At 43.2% G+C, this 21,617-nt stretch overlaps 1 protein-coding gene across 5 annotated transcripts in view; it reads right to left on the bottom strand.

Moving 5' to 3' along the window:
- Positions 1–21,617, bottom strand: part of OPLAH (5-oxoprolinase, ATP-hydrolysing) — a 443,349-nt gene that overhangs the window by 138,327 nt on the left and 283,405 nt on the right. For all 5 annotated transcript variants that reach the window (XM_085604553.1, XM_085604550.1, XM_085604552.1 and 2 more), the window contains exon 14: positions 20,563–20,701. In XM_085604553.1, coding sequence (XP_085460679.1) covers positions 20,563–20,701 — 139 coding nt within the window. The remainder of the gene's footprint in view (positions 1–20,562; positions 20,702–21,617) is intronic.

The following is a 21,617-nucleotide window of genomic DNA, read 5'->3' as shown; positions in this document are numbered from 1 at the left end:
AGGTGAAACCCCGAAACCGGTCCTAGTATGCTTGGTTCCAGTCCAGGGAGGACCTGGCTTGGCAATTCGGGCTGGACTGTTCCCATGAGGCACAGGGTCAAGACTGATTTGCATATGGCTGGGTTCAAACTGGAATGGTGAGCAAAAAAACGATGGATTTAGGCCCAGATCTCTGTACTGGGGTGAATATATGACATTGTTCTGCATTCTGTCCATCAACTGTTATTTTTGCATGTGTGGAGGAAGGTATCCTCAGCCAAGCAGCAGTGCAGGTATAAGGGGGACGCAATCCTCCAAGCGCGCCAAAGCCTGTAGCGAGTAAAGTATACCAGGTAGAGGTATTTGAACTGTATACGTCGAAGGCGCACAGCAGTTGCCGCACCGCACGGGGATTCAAGAGCCTCAACCCAGTCGTCCTCGTCAAGTTGACCCAAGTCGTCCTGCCAGGCCTCCCTGGTCTTGTGGAGAGTGTTGCGGCTATTAGTGACTAAGGTGCGGTATAGTGCTGAGATTTTGTGTGCACCCATCTCACCAAAAACATCTTGGCCTCAATAGGGTTAAAGTCGGGAATGGTGTCTTGCGGTACAAGGTACAGGGAGAATGCATGGCGAAATTGAAGATATTTATAGAATTGGGATTGGGGCATTTGAAAGTCAGATTGTAGTTGTTGGAAAGACTTAAGGGACTGACCATGAAGAACATCACCAACCGTTGAGATTCCAATAGTGTCCCAGCCTTCAAAGTCCGGGAGTTCAAGCAATTGCGGTAGGTGGCCAGTGCGCCAAAGAGGAGTCTCCTTAGCGAGTCTGCCCCACCACCCGATCCTGCGCAGTGTTTGTTGCAGGATTACAAAAACAGTCCAGGTATTGAGTGGTAACGGCTGGAGTGTCGCGCGAGAGTGTAGAATCATGTGTAAAGATTTAGAATCCATTAGCCAACGCTCAACCGCATAGGCAGGATCACGTCTATCGCCATATCACCAATCGTTTAAAGATGGGGAGATGGGACGCTGCATGGTAAGCCTGGATATCTGGGGTCGCGTGACGCCCATTCGCACTTTAGTCTGAGTGCACTGTAAATAGCTATGTTTAATGAAGTACCTGATTTTTTGTTAAAACTATGACACAGCTGAGAAATCAGTTAAAGGCCTCCATTTCCTGCTGTCCTTGGCTCCTGGCGAAGTGCCTGGTATTTTTGTTGTACAGCAGATACTGATTATTTTCAAACTGCTAAGCAATTAAAGACCTCAGACGCCTGAGAACAGAGAGCAACCTGGACACTGTGACCTGGAGGCTGGGGTCTTGAAACCTCTTTTTGAAGCCCTTCCCTTCAAAATGACTTTTTTAAATCTTGAACCCTAGATCCTGGTCTTTTAGCCTGCGCCGTCAAGCTTCTCTCGCCTTGATTATGACCATCATTCTCTCACCGCTGCTAAACATCCCAGTTATTTCTGCTCATTACACAGACCAAAGGTGAGAGCATTAGCCAGGCACTTCTCGCTTTTGGTTTGTCTTTTCTCCAAGGACACCCCAAGTTTGAATTTAAATGAATAACTTTTAGTAGAGGAAAAAGAAAAAAGGAGGAATTGTGTGAGTTCTGTGAAATAACACCACATAAAAAGCAGTTACTAAGACCCAGAGGTGGACTCTGATTTCTTTCAGTGATTCCTGTTTGATATTTTCTCAAGGATCCTTTTCGGACACGAGCACGTTTTTGCTTGAGTTTAATCTTACCTTACGGAGAGTAGAAGGGTAAACTCGATGGTGGTCTCCACGAGTGGGTGTATGGATTGTGGAGGTAAGCCACAAATAATTAGACGTGGGGGCAAGAAAAGCATACTCAAGCTGATTGCAGCTGACTGGGTTGCGTCCCCAAGCTAATAGCAGTGGCTGAGATTAATTCAAGCATTCCATCCTCTCTTTGTGTATTTTTCAGTGTGTTGCCTTGAGTTGGACAGGTATGCTCAGACGTGAGTCTGGTGCACTCTGTGTTACTGGAACTAAGCTGTACCTAGCTGTTGCGCCCTAACTAGGGCAAACCGGTTCTGGGTTGCTTGTGTTCCGGTTCAAGGAGAATCTGGCTTGACAGTTTGGGCTGGACTGTTCCCATTGGAGCAGAGTCGAGACTGATTTGCATACAGCTGGGTCCAACCTTAGGTGGTATGGTGTGCAAGATAAGGATGGACTGGGATGCAACACGAGTAATTAACAGTGGCTGAGATTAATTCAAGCATTCCATCCATCACTTTTTATATATAAGCTGATTGTAAAGCATTCATGTATGGTTGCCTAAAGTGATGGTGTTCTTTTGTCACAGAGTACCTCTCCTGGCAGAAAGAATGCACCTTACCACCAGAACTTGAATGGCCCCGCTCAAAAATCCCAAAACACACCCATCATTCTTCCCACTGGATCTTCTGGTACACCAGAACCATCGCTCTCTCTCTCAGCCCACTTCCCCCCTTGGTCGGTCGTAGGTGTCAGTCTTCTCTTCTGGCTCTAAGGAGTAGGCTCAGGAGGAAATGGTGGAAGATCTTCACTTCTGCAGAAGTCCTGCCCCCTGGCGTTGTAGGACTGAAGGCTAGAATAACCTTCCTAGCTAAAGGCGAGGGAAGGATTAGGATATAAAGTAAGAGCGGTGAAGTGAAAAACGGGATGCAGGAAAGATAGTCTTGCAGGTAAGATCTGAATTAGTACAAAAGGCAAAAAAAAGTAATGAAGATATGTGTCACATAAGGAAAAGAGAGAACATAAATGGAGGTAGCCGGAAACGCAGTGGATGGACAAAGGCACGGGAGATCACATGAGTATCACAGGGATGCCATGTCTGCAGCAGTCCAGTGCTTCTATCTATCTGTCTGTCTGTCTGTCTGTCTGTCTGTCTGTCTGTCTGTCTGTCTGTCTGTCTGTCTGTCTGTCTGTCTGTCTATCTGTCTATCTATCTATCTATCCCCTCTATGCAAGCTAAAGCAGCATCACCTGAAGAATGCTTGTTACCAGCAAATATTGTTCCCTGAACGGCCATGTCTTCAGCTACCAAACTAATGCATTCTGGAAGTTTTAATTGCAGTTCATTTGAATTGAACCAACTGACAAAACAACAATTTGCAATGACGTGTAGAAGAAAACCAAGATTCACAATACTGTGTCTTAGTGTTGGATTTTGAAGCCTTAATTCTCCTATCCGCGCCCACCCCCTACATGAAACTGTCTTGGGTCTTTCTTACGCTCCTGTTTTTTCCCCATTACCAAGACTGACAAAACTATCAGTACTAAGCACACATCAGATGACTTGGCACCAAATGTGTCTTCAAACTACTAAGTTGGTCTCTATAACAAGGACTCTATTATTTCTAAACTGCATATCTTGCAATATTCACAGCCAGCCATTTAACCAGTTTCATAGGGAGAAAACCAGCTCCACTCACATGACTCTTGGCAATGTTGGTACACTGACCCTTGGTGCCTCCTGCTGAAGGCTCACTGCTTATTCCAACTACCAAAGAAACTCATTTCCAGGATCAATGGGCCATGCTTGCTGTCAGACATCACACTCCAGTTTGAGCAGGTTGATGTAGAGACAGGACTGAAACCCTCAGATTTCGCTTGCCACGGCACTCCTCATACGGTTCCAGGTCTCTGTGCCTTTCTGCCGACAGCTATCACATTTATATGGGCATTTACCTTACTATCTATCTTGGCTTTTCAACCTTCTACTATGCCCCTGTCCTTTGAGTGCTCTGTTTGTTTTATCAGCATGGAGTTAGTTGAGTCCATCCCTGACTCAATATCCTCAGCTCTGTGTTCTCTTCTGCCTTGAAGGCAGCAACAGTCTGATAGGATAGGATAGGATTACAGACCCCCCAGTCTCAGACCTGAGACCCCAGATCTGAGACTGGGGGGGGTCTGTAATCCTATCCGACTGTTGCTGCCTGCAAGACAGAAGAGAACACAGAGCTGAGGATATTGAGCTCTAATCTCAGTGGCTGACTTGTTTTCAAAGTTTTATTGTCTCATTGTGATGCAACCCACTCATAACATAAGTATGATATATGAGCATCTGGTATGGACTGCTGAGAATAGTGCAGGCAATCAGAACACTAACTACTTATTTTGTTCTGTATTGTACATACACTGAGAGTGTGAAGTGGATGGAGACAGGTAGCCTGTTTCTCAGCCTGTGCTGGGTGGGATTAGTGGATGTGTAATACAAGCTTTATTTACCCACATGCTGAAAAGTTTCAGCAGCTGTTTATTGTTCTTCATGCCATTATGGATCCTCTGCTTTGAATCGAGCCTATCATTACATATCATGGAATTAACAACAGTCATGTGCAGAGGCCATTATCCACTGATAAAACCCTCAGCAGAGAGCAGTGATACTTAATGGTCACCCTAACATAGAAAAACTGTTCAATGTGCAGCAGGATTTTGACACAACTCAGGGCTGATATACAGGAAATAGATATGAGGCACCGTTGGAAAGGAGACACGCACAGCGGCGGAATCCAGGAACACAGTGCAGTATCTGAGATACAAAGAGATAAATGCCAAAAATAATATATGTATCCAAGCCACCAATGACCCAAATCAGTCAAATTAAAACCATGGTCCTGGTGAACGTGACAATCTGCACCTGCTTTATAAACAGCCGCCTCTATGATGCCTCCTGCCCTCTCAAAGAACAGAGTGGCGTGCCTCTTGGGCAAGTTGTCCATCTTGGCCCATGTATAGGAACTGTAGCTAGACTTCACTGCGGTAAGGTTAGCCCCACAAAGAGCCAAGCCTCCACACTGATGCACACCCTCCTTCAGAGTTTTAGCTTCCATGTCAATGGGTCCAGAAGAAGCATCTGCAGGCTTGGTGGCTTCACTAAGGAAAGCTGAAGTTACAACAGATTGCGAAGGCAGCTTCCCCATCACAATGGCTTTGAAGGCCTGCATGTGTTGCTTAAATGGTGTCCTTTCACAAATGTGACAAAGGATGGTGCAAGATTGAACCTCAGGGCATACCACATAGTAAGGTGGTTTTATTTTATTTTACTGGGATTATTTATATAGTGCAGAACTAACCCTAGACAACTGCAGCGTGCTCGAAATAGACAAGAGATGGCGGAGATCTCCGTATAGGCTATAGGGAAAAGTAAAACGTTTGGTAAACTTGGAAAAAACTGTAAAAATAGTTTGATGTTGAATATTAATATAAATTCATTTAAGATCTTTCTTGCAAATACAGCACAAAATCAAACAAATGCTACAGCACTATTAACTTAATTTTAAATTAAAATATAATTTTGAAAATACATTAAATTCATTAAAAAATTATTTTTCCATGGATTAAATTACAAAAATCCCTCCTAAAGTTAAAAAAAAAGTTGATGTCTTAAGAAGTAATAAAAGTGATGTATTGAATTAGTTAAAAGTAATTAATTTATATTTTAAGTTTAAAAAGTTGGTGCATTAATTTTTGAATTAAAAAAGGCTATTAAAGTATTTTAAAATAAAATAATACATGTGTTTGTATTCAGATTTTTTTCAACATGCAATTAAATATTACATTTTTCAACTAGTTTAATGTAAGGTGCCATTATTTCCGATGGGATTTTATTTTAATCATGAGTTCCATTATTTCTTATGATGGAGGCGTTGCAGTACCAGTGGTTGTGCTGGATTTACTTCAGCTCCGAGAAGCAGTACATTTACTACCGTCCTTTTTGGCTTTAAAGTTATTTAGAAGTGCAGTTTGTGAATGGCAATTGGCTTACTCTTTTGGGGGTGGGTGCAAATCTTCCCTAACCCCCTCCGTGTTCCTTCCAAACCCCTACCATTTAATCATAAATAGGCCCTTTTTTCCAGCCACTCTTACTGTCCCACCGACATTTAGTACTAAGTAGTAAACTTACAAGTGTGAGGATCCCCCAAAGATACAACAGGAGAGGTGGAGGTGGATATTTACACTTGTAGACTTGTGAACTGCATTTTGTAATAGGTAAATAAGCATCAGCACTGTGGCACTACTTTACATACTACAAGATGCAGCTTGTGAACCAGGACCTATATTCCTAACAGCAGGACTTAACCACATATGTAATTGTCCAGTTACCTATGGGGAGTCTCACTATGAGGTACATCTAAACCAGAACTATTATCACCTGCAGCTCGAGAAGAATATTGAGAAACACTTGACACTGAATTACACTCGCAGACATCCACATCTCATCTTACATTGTCATAGAGATGAGCAACTGACATGAACGTCCACCCACTGCATTTCTCTTGTTCTTACACTCTTGTTACCTCACCTCCTTCTTGATAAAACAGCAAACTTGTAAGGACCTTTAAATTTAGACCACTCCATTCTCAACCTGGCTTAATTTTTACCCAGTCACCCGTAACAATCTTGTGCTTAGGTTTTCATTTAAACTTGGTCCAATCTCCAAATCACCAGTCTTATGTAGACAACCACAAATTAACATTTTAGGTCCACTGACCTGCCCCTCTTTTATTTTGTTTGAATCTGTTTATTGTTTTTTCTTTTATGGTTACAGTAACAAAAAAAAGGATTTCAGGAACACAGTTTACAATTATGACGTCAGTTAACAATGGCATGCTATTACCTTACAATAGCAATAGAAATGTGATAAATTACATTGTTGCCAATATTTAAAGGAAACTGAACAAGACATTGCCCTCCGGGTACCTGTAATGTTAATGGAAGGCAGTCTGACAGGAGACGTATATAAGAATCATAAGAAGTGGTATTGCAACCAGCTGCTCCTTACATCAAATGGGCATTTAATGTTCGCAACAAGCAATAGTGCGAAACGACAGAAATAAACAGTTGAGGGTCTCATTCAAACAACTATGAGAACGTATGTGGAGAAAGAACCTTAGTAGTAACTCATGCCAGCCCTAACTTCCCCCCTCGCCACCAACGCAATCTACCCCCGTCTACTTACTAAGTGAATTACTCATGTCTGTCCCTAGGTATCTCATCAGTGAGGCCATTATCGGGCAATGGGTGCTCGTTGTCCATGTCAAACCCGCCATTGGAAGTGATAACAAGGGGCAGGGACACACATGTGTCGCCTCCCGATTTGCCTTCGTAGGGTAGTAGGTCTGCGGTGATGGGGGATCATTTGGTATATCCATGAGGAGGTCAGCCATGACTGTGTCCTAACTACAAGTCAATGGATATTTGCGGAGACTCATGGCATCCTTCCTATGTAGTACAACGCTCACTGCTTGGCCCAAGTTGATAAGCGACCACATCCAAGCTGTGGGGTGTGGAGGGTCAGCTGACTTCCATTTGCATGTGATCAGCCGCTTGGCTACGATTAGACCTAGATCTATGAAGCGAGACATGACTTTGTGCTTTTGACTTCACTGATGTAGGCCGAGTATGCACACCTCCCATGTTGAGAGAGAGCTCTCTCAGTACAATGCACCAAATGGGCTAAGACCCCATGCCAATAGCGCTGTAGAGGTGGGCAGGCCCAGAGCATATGTTTGATATCTGCATTCACCAGCCCACAATGAGGCCATGCGGTGCCTGTGCAATTAAAGTATCTGTTGATGTTGGCCTGAGTAAGGTAGGCCCTGTGTACGATTTATAGCTGAATCAAGCAAAGCGGGCATTGTGAGGTATGCAAGTAGGATCCTCCAATATGGTGGACCACTCCCCATCCATACAGGGATGGGAAAGGTAAGCCTCCCATTTTGGGCACAAGGATGCAAGCGGTGGAGCTGTGTGCAAGCGCAGAGAGGTGGCACCCAGCGCACTAAGCACCTGCCCCGGCCCATGACATGTATGTACTGTATAGTTAGATGCATAGGTGGCTCACTAGTCATAGCTCCCCATTTCTGCCCTAATGCCCTTAATAATGACACGCGGAGAAGAAACTGACTAGGATCTAGACTGTCCTCCTCCACGAGCAGCTCATAGGGCAGAAGCTCACTGTCTCTATAGAGATCTCTCATCATCTAGACCCCCGCTGCAGTCCAAACGGTCAGCACTGACGTAGAAGTGCAGCGTTGGTCACAAGGTGTGCCCAAGAGTGTCAAGGCTGATGCATATGGCGTAGTCTGCTGAGTAAGGCAGAGATTTCGTCTGAAGCAATGATGCGCCACCAATAAAAGTCCTGGCTTGGACGGTAGTGGTCGGACACAAGGGTGGAACAGCTGAGAGATGCTGGCCAAGGTCCAGGCGGGCAACAGTGTGGCACCGTGGCAGTAAAGCAGCGTGCCATCTCTAAACCCATTGTAATTGGGATGCTAAATAATATTGCTCAAAGTTGGGGTCCGCCAAACCCCCAAAGGCTGTGGGTTGATAAAGTTTATAGTATGCGGCACCTGGAAGTTTTCCGAATGAAGATTCGGACCTCTTTCTCAAAGGAGCTGAAAGAGGAGGCGTGTATGTAGAAAGGCAAGTTGACAAAATAGTAAGAAGTCCGGGGAGCGTGACTATCTTGAGCAGAGCTACTCTGCCTGCAACGGATAGAGGTAAAGTCCTCCAGAATGTCATCTGGGTCCTCAGCGAAGTGACAGCACGTATCAGGTTACCGTCGAGGAGATCGACAGATGAATGATAAATATGGATGCCTAAATATTGAAATGTGCTGGGTTGCCAAACTAGGGAGGTAACAAACAAGTCAGTGTTTGGACCAAGAGAGGTTGGAGCAAGTGAGAAAAGATATCATTTAGTTGACTTTTAGGACTGAAAGCGTGGCGAAGTTTCAGAGAGTGCAAGTGATCCCATCAGGGCTAGAAGAGATGTCACCCAAATAAATGAGAAGGTCATCCACAGAGAAGGAGATCGAGTGTATGCCATCGCCTATGAGTATACCCTACTCTGCACCTTGCGCACGCACGTGTGCTGCCAGCAGCTCCACTGCTTGGGAGAAGAGCAGTGGGGAGAGCGGGCATCCATTGCGAGTGCCCCTGCCTATAAGGATGACGTCAGAAATGAGGGAGCCAGTCTTCACCTGGGTCAATGGTATTGTGTACAGTAAGCGGATGAGTCTCAGAAACCTGTCGCCAAAACAAAATAGAAAAGGCCACTCTAACGAATCGAAATCCCTTTTCAGGTCAAAGACCCGACAGCCTGCATGAGGCCATTTGACAGGGGCTTGGTCCATAATACGGAAGAGGTTGTACGAGCCGGCTGAAACCAATTTTGGTCTGGGTGCACTAGATTCTGAACCAGCTGAGCCGGTCGGTCTGCTAGAATTTTCGCCAGAATCTTGTAGTCCATGTTCAACAGCCCCAGCGGGCGGGACGACCCCAAGGCCTCTGGGTCTTTGCCCAGTTTATGCAGTGAGATGAGGAGTGCTTCACGGAGACAGGCTGGGAGGCTAGGGGTCGCCAATGCTTCTGCAGATAGTTTGCAATTGGGGGGAGGTCAGTTGTGAGGCATAGGCCTTATAGAATTCCCTGGCAAGCTGTCAAGGCCGGGGAACCTGGCGGTCACCAGTGCACGTGTAGCTTCCAGTATCTCAAACGGTGTGATAAGGTCATCTAATTCCACCCTCTGTTCGAGTGTCATAAAAATGCCACTGATCCACCAATGAGACCTATTGTGAGTAGTATTAACTCCTTGTTAGAACCCGTAAGCAAGTACGTTGATCACTTCCTACGTCCTATCGTTTGCAATTTAAGATCATATTTGAGAGATTCTGCCCACATCATTTCTCTTGTTGAGGGACTCCCCTTCTGTGGAGAGACTCAGTGTCTGGTCACCCTCGACATTGAGTCTCTCTATACGAATATCCCACAAAATGACACGGTTGTAGTCATTCGTGAGATTCTAAGAGATCAGGACTTAGGTGGAGCCAATGCAGAATTTATTGTGAGCTGTGTCAATATGATCTTGAAAAATAATGTCTTCTTATTCAAGGAAGAATATTTTAAACAACTTAAAGGGACCAGCATGGGGGCCACCTGTGCTCCTAGTCTGGCCTGTCTCTATGTTGGCCAGTTCGAGGTCAAACACATATATAACGAGGTGGCCCCCTTTTTCGAAAATGTAGCGGGCTGGTACCGCTACATTGACGATATTTTTTTCATTTGGGAGGGTGACACTGAGAAACTAAATGAATTCCTCGATTGGTTAAATCAGGGTGATCCTAACTTGAGGTTCACATCGTACCACAGTAAAAGCAAGGTAGATTTTCTTGATATCACCATAAAGGACTCGAATGGAAGTCTGGAGGTTGAGCTGTTCACAAAACCAATGGCAAAAAACACTCTCCTCCATTTCTCCAGCTTCCATCCGAAGTCCCAAAGAGAAAGCATTCCGTTCAGTCAATTCCTTCGTTTACGAAGGAATTGTTCTGACCTACAAGACTTTTATAGACATGCAGATGATCTTAAACATAAGTTTAGAGATAGAGGCTATCCTAACAAACTCCTCTCACACTCCCTCAAACGTGCTAGGTTCTATGACCGTGAAGCACTGGTTGAAAAATCGGTAGGTAAAAAAGAACCTCCCAACAAAGTCGTTTTTGTTAGCAAATTTTCTCACCTCAGCAACCAGATTAAAAATGTAGTCAATAAAAACTGGCATATTATTAATCACGATGAAGAAGCGAAACTGGAAAAACCGTTATTTGCCTTCAAGAGAAACAGCAATCTAAGAGACATGCTTGTGCACACATACCGTGAGGAAAATAACTGGACACAAAGAACGATTACTAACACTCCAGCAGTTGGCAATGTGAGATGCGGTACTTGTAATGTGTGCCCTTTATGTATGCAAGCAAAAGAAATCTCCTATAATGGCGTGAATATTCGATCTACAACACTCAACAATTGTAGAAGTAAAAATGTAATCTACTTCCTACGATGCCCCTGTGATCTTGGTTACGTTGGGGAAACAGGTAGAGAGGTTCGAGTGAGAATGCAAGAACATAGGTCAGCCATTAAAATGAAGAAATTAACAGCACCACTTGTTTCGCACTTTCTTGAAGTAGGACATGGTGAAAATGATTTTTCTTGGTTCATCTTAGAAAAAGTTAAGCTTGACAAAAGAGGTGGCAACATTACCTGTAAACGTAAGGCCCGTGAACAATGGTTTATCTCTCATCTTAATACCACACGGAAAGGCCTTAATTCACGTGAGGAGTGGGAAGCTCTGTTAACAATGTAAATTCCTATATTCGAGTCTGGAACTTAATAGTCGTTTTACTTACCACCTGTCTTTGATACCGCTTGTTTCTTTAATTTATGTGTCCTAGGTATAATGACTACTTAAGTACAGCCGTCTCTGAGGGGCATAAGCTTGAATTATGACTTCAACTAAGGAAGAGTCTTTTTTAATGACAATCATCCTAATACTTATTTTCGCATTTGCGAATGTAAACTAATGCATAGAACAAATATATGTGCGGAGAATGTCACCCTGGCGATGATTATCAATTCAAATTTTACCTACCATAGATTGTGTTTTTGCCCATAAGGAATGACTTAATGCAATTAAGCAATAAATTCAACGAGAGACCTATAAAGAATTAAGATATGTGTTGCATTTGTTCCTACAATAACACCTGTGACGTTTCTTCCGTCGTCACATCTTCATTTCTGTTCGGCTGCAATATAGATGTATTTACGTGACCATTATGGTGAAATCTCTTCCTTCCTTGAAAACGTATCCGTTCTTATTAAACATATCTCTGGTAGTATCTCACAATTACTTTGAGAGAGCAGTGTTCCGTTAATATAAAGAAATAACAAGTTAAACTGCTTAACTTCAGTACTAATGTAACAGTGTTAAGATGGCGGCCACTGTGTTGATTTGTTATATCAGGTTCTATTTGGCCTTTTTCCTGCCCCGGAAGGATAATTTCTAGTTCCGGTGCCGGCAATTACTAGGTGATACTTAAGCCGGTTATTTGTTGGACTCTATGTTCAACACATTTGAAGGAATCCCCCGTTGCTGTCAGTACCGAGCCCTATTAAGGTACGTAAATAGATAGCGGCAAAGAGTAGATCGCGTCTTTGGTTATTTTGGGGCTTGCTACTCGATCTTTGCTCCTTGTTTTTTCGCCATAGGGACGTACAGGATCTTAGTGCCTTTGGAACCCGCTATCCTCACCACGCTTTGAGAGTGCTAGAGAACGAACAATAAGGTACCTATCATTATCGAGGGAACTTATCAGTGGCAGGTTTGGAGGATGCTCGTATACCGGGAGCCGTCGTTATTCAGAGCCGCAATTTTAATGCAGGCAGTGCTACAGTGTAGTCTCAATAAGTTATTCTCGGTTGAGCTATTAGTAATGCATGATTGTTTCCTTATATATAGCCAAGAACAGTATGGTTTGGATGCAGTCTCACGGGGTTGAGTGAAGCCAATAGCAGTAGTAATTCTCGTAAGTATAGCTCCGTGTAAATGGCAAATTGGGCGTGTCTAGCCGATCGGGACATAGATTTAGTTAGAAACAGCTAAGATGTGTGGGGCATTATGGCTAGTAATAGATATTTTTGCTCTGTTTCAGATATCTCATTGGAGAGAAACCGAAGACTTTCCATAATTAGAATACTTACAGCCTAGGAAGTGTGTATATACCACCTGGCTGTATTAAAAGAATTGAATGGTAAATATAGGACCTAGGGTGTGCTATATCTGTAGTTGGACCTAATAGATAGGGAGCCATGCCTTTTTGTTAGGGTTGAATTAAAAACATATATCTGTTTTTTATCTATGCTAGGTAACAGAATTTCATGTGATTAATGTCCATGAATTTATCTATGGATCACCAGCTTGCGGGGCCTTGATTTATGCTAAGCACAGAAAACCTTAAGGTAACTTCTTAAACCCTTCAAATGAGATGTACTTGGTGTGATGAAGTCCCTTGGCTACTGAGCAAAATTGTAGTGCTGCTGTAGCCTTTATGTCGCGCAGGGGACGAAATAGGATGATAAGAACTGAGGTCTAATGACCTACGTAATGGCGAAATTTCGATTTCGTAATGCCATTATGTATACAATACTATACACAAATAACCTCTGAGTGAGAGAGGTTATCCTCCCATAGCGATTCAGTTCTAAATATTATGAACGATTGGCTTTATGACTCCATTTATGGGGAATAAACTTTTTTCAATTGTCAACAAGCACTATGTACCTACATAGTGCGGTGTGAAAGAGTGTATGTATGTTTTGAAATAGAACTGTCTTATTAGCATGGGCTGAATCGTGGTCAATGAAGTATATCAAAAAATGTCTCAGGTGTGCAATATGGGTAGTCACTTATGTTATTTTTGTTGTACATTTTTTTCAGATTTTCTAATTATTAATATTGGGATCAGCAAACAATCCTGAGGAAGGTGTTGGCCGTTACTTGTGGCCTACCGAAACGCGTCGATGCTCAATTAAAGGGAAATCGGATATAATCTGTGACAATAAGGGTTGTGCGAAATGTATAATGTAATCAAATGCTACCAGGGTCACAACTACTCAGTCCTTGATGAAGTGATTCTCCCTTTGGAAGTAGGAATAAGTTTCCTGTTCTTCTCCCTTTTCCCAATTTTCTTGTTTTTATCAATTCTTTATTGTATATTGACAGTGAGGATTATTGTTGTGGTGTCATTACACTATATGTCATTGAATTATATGTACAATTTTTATTGATTTTTTTTATCTTTTTGTGTATTTTGATAAATTGTCTAACAATTGTTTCTTAACGGATGTGTACAACTGCTCGCTTTTTTGTGAGACTTATGTGACTAATTTTAATAAACCAATGATCTAGTAGCTTGTTTGTTTGCTTCGTTGATGCCGGTTCTTACCCTGCTACTTTTTAAAGTAAAGTTTTGTGTGTTGTATGATTGACAGGTATATACATATCCAAGGGAGGTTCTTCTTTTTTGACTACGGTCTTGCTTGGCACCCCTCTCCCTTGGTGTAGGGGTCCCTCTCTCTTTGTTAGAGGCGAGTGTGATACAAGGCAGGGACACAGCGGTCAGGAAAAAGACAATGTCCTCCTAGGGAGCCGTAACGACTGATTGATAGAGGGAGGTGTAATGGGGCACTAGCTCACCATGAATATCTTGTTTAGAGCATTTGGCCGGTGGCAGACTGACCTGCCCCTCATTGTTTCAAAAGGGGATTTATGTGTTGTATAACTGATTGTGTAAAGTGTGCCCACATTTCTCTCACTACCAACTCTAGATTTAGAGATTACTTTACTGCCATATCTGTAGTCACTTTAGTCAACTGGTTTATCCTCCTCACCTAGTCTTTTCCCTGAGGATTGTAAAATTGAGTGCATGTATGTTTTACTTCACATACTTCCAAAAAGTTCTTTAGATCCAGAGAAGACAACTGAGTTATTTTGTCTGCTACCATACAAGAAGCAATTCCCCCACTACTTAAATTTCCTTCAAAATCGCAATTGTCAATTGAGGGGTCACATTCCACATGAACATATGTTCTATTAATTTAGAAAGTACATTTACAACTCCTGCTGCGCCTCTCACATGTTCTGGTAGTAACAAAAAGGGGTCAATCAAAGCAAGTCAAATTTTGTCCCAAACTAATTGAGGATCAACTACGTGCTAGTTTTGACTTGTGGTTCCCACACCAATCTTCAACTGCTTCACAGCCTCCTTACAGATGTGACACTCGGACACCAATTTCTTCACTTGGTCATCCACAGCCAGCCACCAAAACATCTTTTTAATTTGCTTTAATGTCACAGTCTGACCAAGGTGTCCTTTATGGGCTAAAGCTTAGACCTGACATCATGTGGAGGAACAAATCTCTTCCCTTGCATCACACATCGTTAATTCAACCAAAATGTTGAAAATTGACACAAACCTTGTATTATAAAAGTCCCGCCAAAAATCTCGGCATTGTATTCGACTTATTACTCACCATGAACCAACAGGTCACCGCCGTCACATCCAGCTGCTTTAACACCCTCCGCATCCTTCGCAAGACCTTCAAATGGGTCCCCCCTGAGTCAAGGAAGACAGTCACCCATGCACTCATCACCAGCAGACTGGACTATGGAAACGCACTCTACACCGGTATCAACAAGTCCCTACTCTGCAAACTCCAGACAATACAGAACACCGCCGCTAGACTCGTCCTCGGCATCAACCGGCACGAACACATCAGCCAACACCTACGAAGCCTCCACTGGCTCCCCGTAGAGAAAAGAATCACCTTCAAAATCCCCACTCACACCTACAAATGCCTACACAACAACGGACCCATATACCTCAACGACAGAATCAACTTCCACGTACCCAAAAGAAACCTCTGATCTTCCAACCTCGCACTAGCCGAAACCCCGCGCATCCACACAGTCAGAGCAGGTGGAAGATCTTTCTCTCACATTGCAGCCAAGACCTGAAACCAGCTACCGGCAGGACCAGACGCGCCCCCTCCCTGAACACCTTCAGGAACACTCTCAAGACCTGGCTCTTCGGCTAACATATCTGCGGACCCCCCCTCACCCACCCAGTGCCTTGAGACCCTCACGGGTGAGTAGCGCGCTTACAATGCCCCTGATTGATTGATTGACAGCTTTCAAAACATTATCATTCTCCATCGCTAACATCCAATCTCCTAGAAGATATTGCTCCCAGAGCATCAATGACATTTGCCACCACTTACATTCTCAGTCTCAAATTCACAATCACCTCTAAACACATCAGGCAAACACCATGGAAAGCAGCAACACTATTCTTCCAAACTGGTACATATTTCAGTCCATAACTGCAAGACTCTAACATGGCTGCTAGTCTTGCAACACAATACAATGTAGAAGGGGGGACCGGGAGCTAATTGGAAAAGGAAGGTCCAGTACCAATGCTCCCAATGAATAACGTGGTAATCACTAGGGGGTTACTGTTCCTAGTGGAAAAAGAAGGTGAGCAGCCTAATCTGGTTGCTGAAAAAGGATTAGTGAGTGAATGTAACTTACAGTGAAGGTTGGATACCAATTGAGGTGGGGGAATTCCTCCTTTCAGAAAAAGTGCCCTCAAACACCCATGCGGGTGTCATGCTTCATCATTGGGCGTGTGCTAGTGGATTCCGTTGCGCTTCTTCAGGGACTAGGTAACAAGTTTTAGCGCAACCATGTTGACATAACCTCACTATCACCTGCAGTTACACTCACGGATAAGAGAGCAGAAAGATAATACTCACTCCTCTACAATATTTGTTTAAAGGAGGGCCTCCGTATCCCTTGCTTTTATTCCTACCACCCGGCCCCTTGAATAAAGTTCAATTTCTGGGTACCGAGGGGGTCATTTTAACTCACTCACACAGCTTTTAGACCCGCTCGCACAATTGCGGCGTCCCTCCTGAAAAGATCTCCGACAAAGAGCCCTCTTGCGGGGCCCGTGGGGGACAGCAGCGCCACCCCCACAAGGAGCACACGCCAGATGATGAAGCATGACACCCGCATGGGTGTGTGAGGGCACTTTTTCCGAAAGGAGGAATTTCCCTCACCTTCACTGGTATCCAACCTTCACTGTGAGTTACATTCACTCACGAATCCTTTTTCAGCAACCAGATTAGGCTGCTCGCCTTCTTTCTCCATTAGGAACAGTAACCCCCTAGTGATTACCATGCTAATCTTGCAAGCCTGGCCAAGCAATTGCCCGCTTCTCCTGGCTTTACAGCCTTGAGCAACGGGTTGGGGTCTGCTCTCAAAATGACTTTAAGGCCCCAACTATAGATGAGGAAATAGTCAGTGATTCATGCAGCTGCTAATGCCCCATGTTCTATTATTAAATCCCTTCTGTGCTACACACAAAGCGTGAGAGGCAAACACCACTGCTTTACCTTTGCCATCATGTATTTGTAAAAGTAGAGACCTGAGGCCCCCAGCACTAATGTCCACAGTGGCTATGGTTCATAGACCCACGTCAAATGGGGACAGTACACCTGCACCAGGAACAGCTGCTTTCACATCCTTTTTGTTGATTTTCACTCCACATATACAGTTTATCTTTTGTTAAGAGCACTCTCAACTTCTAAGTCCTATCTGCAAATTCAAGGCAAACATAATGTCCAACAAGATCCATGAAAGATCTAGGCTTATCATAGTTATTTGGAATCTCTGCATTGACAATAGCACTTATGAGATCAACCGTGGAAATCAAATATCCCAGTTATTCTACCTCCTATTCTAAACATTTCCATTTTATTTTACAAAGCATCATACCTATGAGGCAGAAAGTCTTCCTAAAACATGTTCAAGAACCTAATTGTGTTTTTGACCACAGCACCACAGATTAACATGCAGTCTTGAAAAAATATGATATTATTCAGATTGGTAAGAAAATGTGTCATCGCTCTTTGAATATCACTCACTAATATGAATTGATACACCCCTTCAGTAGTGGCAAATGTAGTTAACACCTTTAATTTAATTCCAGTTGTGATTTATTTTGATGGTAAGCACTTCTCAAATTTAACTCTGAGAAGTACTTACCACAAGGTAATATTAAAAGCACTTAATTGATATTAGGATGTTGGAAACAATCTGTTATTATGTTGTCACTGATGATGCAAAGGGCCACACAGAACCTCAAGCTCCAATCTGAATTCTTCATGATGACTACAGGAGAGAGCTATTCCACAGCCTGTACTACTTCTAGAACTCCATCGGCAATCACCTGGTACAACAAGATATTCACATCACTCTAATGGTGACTGAAATTCTTCTGGCCTTTTTCCTCACAAATTTGTGAACATCTTTGAGCAATCCCAAAATGTCTTCAAACACTTTCTTATGTTTTTTCTAAGACTCCTAACAAGCCTGCATCACATGATCCATTCCTCTAGGATGTATGATGATCTACAGGTAATACTAATGTATCCAACCTAGGACTTATGGCAAGATTTTCTCTTCACAAGATTTTCCCTTCACTTCACGATCTTGACACTTAGTCTGAGCCCACATGCATTTCACCACAACTATCTTTGAGTCTTGATAGCCTTTGGGGTTAATATCTTTTGGATTTAATTTCACATCTAGCAATGTATTCTCAAACAACTTATGGGCTCAATCATACATAAAGAACCAGGACCAACCATCAACAAGAATACGTTTTCTCTGCATCAGAACAAGTCATTCAGTCTGTTTCTTCTTCCTTGATTGCTCTCACCTCACTTCAGACTCAGTAGTCTTGGTATGGCTTCCTCTGCATTGTCCTGAACATTTCCTGTTTTACTATGCCAACACTCCTTTCCTCCGGCAAAACAGTTTTTTCAGTATCCTTTGTGAAACATGCTTCCACATCTGTGACAGTGCTTAATTCATGCCCTTAAATAGCGTAGGAGGTCATACCTGGTCTAATCTTATTATTACTATTAACATAAAGGTCTTCTATAGCACATAACTACGCAAATAGGGTTTCCCAGCGCTGAACAAAGGTGGGGAGGGTGGGGAGCTCATCAAGTCACACAGGGGAATCAAAACAGCCACGTTTTAAGATATTTACGAACGGCCGCTAGCGATTGGCAGCTTCTTAGAGAATTTGGAAATGCCGTATTACAGAGCTTGGGGTCTAAGTATGAGAACGGGCGACCACCCATGCAGGCTTTTATGATTCTGGGGACATTATCTTATAATTCATACTAGAATTAAACATAGCCATTTTCCTTCCCACAGCATTAGCTTCATCCTGCATGCCATCAGTTATAGACGCTTCTAAACTTTCCTTTACATCCATGATTTCTGTCTCCCTCGTACATTTTTTCTGATTCGGTGGCCTCATCAGTACCGACGCAGCATGATGCAGCTCGACGCATGACCTCCCATCGCACCACCTTGATGTTCCTGACCAGAGACCTCCTTAGAACCAACGCAGCGCGACACATCTCGATCAAGGACCTCACATCTCAGTCGAGTACAACCAGGTACACTGTCCAGCAGACCAAACTCACTCCTGTACCCAGCCCACACTCCGTTGTAGTCAACTTGAACTTATGACTTTGTCTTGGTCTGGTGCAACTAGATACCCACAATTGGAGTTTTGCGAATTTTGGTGCTACTTCTACCTATCTATCTCCAGTACTACTGACTGGATTTTTGTCATTCTAATATCACTGTTTTTAATTACAATTTACTCTATTTTCCTAGATTGATGTGGGATTTTTCTTGTGTTGTGTTTTAGCTTCATTACTGTTTTAGTGCTGCATAAATACTTTACATATTGCCTCTATGTTAAATCTCACTGCTTTTGTGCCAAGCTACCAGAGGGTTAAGTACAAGCTATTTTAGTAATTGCTGTGGTTCACCCTGAACAAGGAGTGTGGTTGATGCTTGAGTAGGGCTCACCCCCTCTAATCCAAAAACCCAATTTCTCATACCAACTTTCTTCAACAATGGTGGATCCTGAGTGAAGTAATTAAGGATGAGTGCCTGTGTCCCGTGCCAACGATGGTGGCTCCTGAGATCAAAGTGAGGAAGGAAACATACTGACAATAACAAGTGGAAGTGCCTTCCAAGAACTCAGTAATCAAGGAACAGGGCCGGAGACAAGTTACAGTGATGGTGGGTCCTGAGAGCACAGTAATGAAGAAACAGTGCCAGACTCTTTTTCAATGACGATGTCTCCTGAGAGTCCAGTAAGAAAATAAAACAAATTTTACTGTGTCACCAACAATGGTGGCTCCTGACAACAGTACCTGACTCTAGTCCAACGATTGTTCCTCCCAAGAGCTGAGTAATGAAGAACAGTCCTCGTCTCATGTGCTAATGATGGTGGTTTCTGTGAGCATAATAATGAAAGGATCAGAGTCCGGCTCTGGTGCCAACAATGTGACTCCCGAGAGGTCAATCATGAAGGAACAAATGCCCAACTTCAGTGCCAACGATGATGGCTTCTGAGAGTGCAGTAATGAAGGAGCAAAGGTGCCTTCTGATGAACTAGTAGAGAAAGAACACCGTTGTGCTCTAGTGCCAATGGTGGTGGCTCCAAAAAGTAGTGAATTAACCGTGTTTGACCCAGGTCCAACTGTGGCTGCTCCTGAAAGCACAGTAATGAAGGTACAGTGCCTTACTCTGGTCAAGAGTTGGTGCCTCTCAAAAGGCCAGCCCAACCCGGTGTCAACGATGTTGGCTCCAGAGAACACAGTAACGTGTTCACTGCGGCCTGATCTCCATCAAGGAAAAAATTTACAAAATGACCACTTTAATTAAAAGCCCCAGAAGGCCACCATTCCTGTTATGGCAGAGATTCATATTGGGTTGCAATTTGCGACCTACCTCATTAATATTAAAGATGGAAGGTGAATTGTGATCCACTACAAATAGATTTTATTGCCAATCTATTTATACGTATATAGGTCAGTTCGCTAAAACAGAATGGATTCACTTAAAGTCGGAACTCTATTTGCGACCACGTTTACTGACTTTGTAATTTTGGCAAAAAGTGGGAAATGGCAAGGGAAACCATGCTGGAATATGGACTGATGCCAAAGAGGAGGGAAGATGGATGCACCAAAAGAGTAGTTAATAATGTGATGAAACTGACAATGAAGGGCTAAAAGAGAGGTACGAGAGACAGTCGGAGGGAGCATGTATCAAGGTTAATGCTTCTTACTGTCTCAACTTTAGCAGGTTTCCCGCTGGGCTCCATTTTGGTTTCGCAGCGTATTCCGGTGCTGCCGGTGCCTCTCACTCTTATGTCATCGACCATGATCATCCGCTCAGGGATTGTGAAGCCGAACTCTTTGAAGTACCTAAGATAAGTACAGAGTGAAACATGTGTCAGTGCCGGAGGATAATAAGGAGGCCAGGTGTTTTTTCGCTTATGGAAAGTGCTATGGACTAGAGTCGCAATAGATATATGCAGCCCGCTTTATGACTATCTATTCGCTGTACTCAATTTCGAGTATTATGAGGGTCAGTGGCACAACAGCAAAACATTTTCACCACAACAATCAAAAATCACCAGCTCTTAGTCAACCGTATTAATGTCTATTTGTTATATGGTTTGCATTTTGCTTCTTTAGTTTTTGTGTTAACTTAGCCTCATTTTCTAATGGTGCGTTGTACATGTTTTTCTACTGCAAGAACGGCCTTGCACACATTTCTTTCAGATAGGCATTGACGCCCAGTAGTCTGCACAGTTAGTTCCAGGGACGCACAAATTCAGGACATGAGGCATTGTTATATTTTCTGTGCTCGTAAGAGATGACACTTCAGCTCAGTCTAATTAAAATGTTGTCCTACACCTTTGACACAGTTTGCTTAGCCTTCTGTCTTATTATTTAAATCACATCTATGCTGAACTTGGTGAGAGGTTCACTTCTGCCCAAAGTCATCTCGGATCACTGCTGAGAGCTGCTGAGAGAATGCAGACCAGCTGTCCCCAACCTTCATCCTGAGAAGGAACATAGCTGTACCATCGGAGGTGCGTCTGTGGATGCACTGATCCTGTCATCCTGATATACACTATCAAGGTACGGGGTTAGATCATTCCAACAGATCATGCAGATTAATATCCTGACATGCTCTCTTTAGAGTAACATTAATACTATTGGTAACACTAGTAACGTTATGAACAGTTATGACTGAATTGTTTGTATTCCTCAATATTCTAATAATGCTTATTGAAATAACATGGCTCATATTTCTTACAAACACAGTTCATGT

Source organism: Triturus cristatus, chromosome 5_1 (genome assembly GCF_964204655.1).
Source record: "Triturus cristatus chromosome 5_1, aTriCri1.1, whole genome shotgun sequence".
In the NCBI taxonomy this organism is placed as follows: domain Eukaryota; kingdom Metazoa; phylum Chordata; class Amphibia; order Caudata; family Salamandridae; genus Triturus; species Triturus cristatus.
This window is presented reverse-complemented; position numbering and strand designations above follow the sequence as displayed.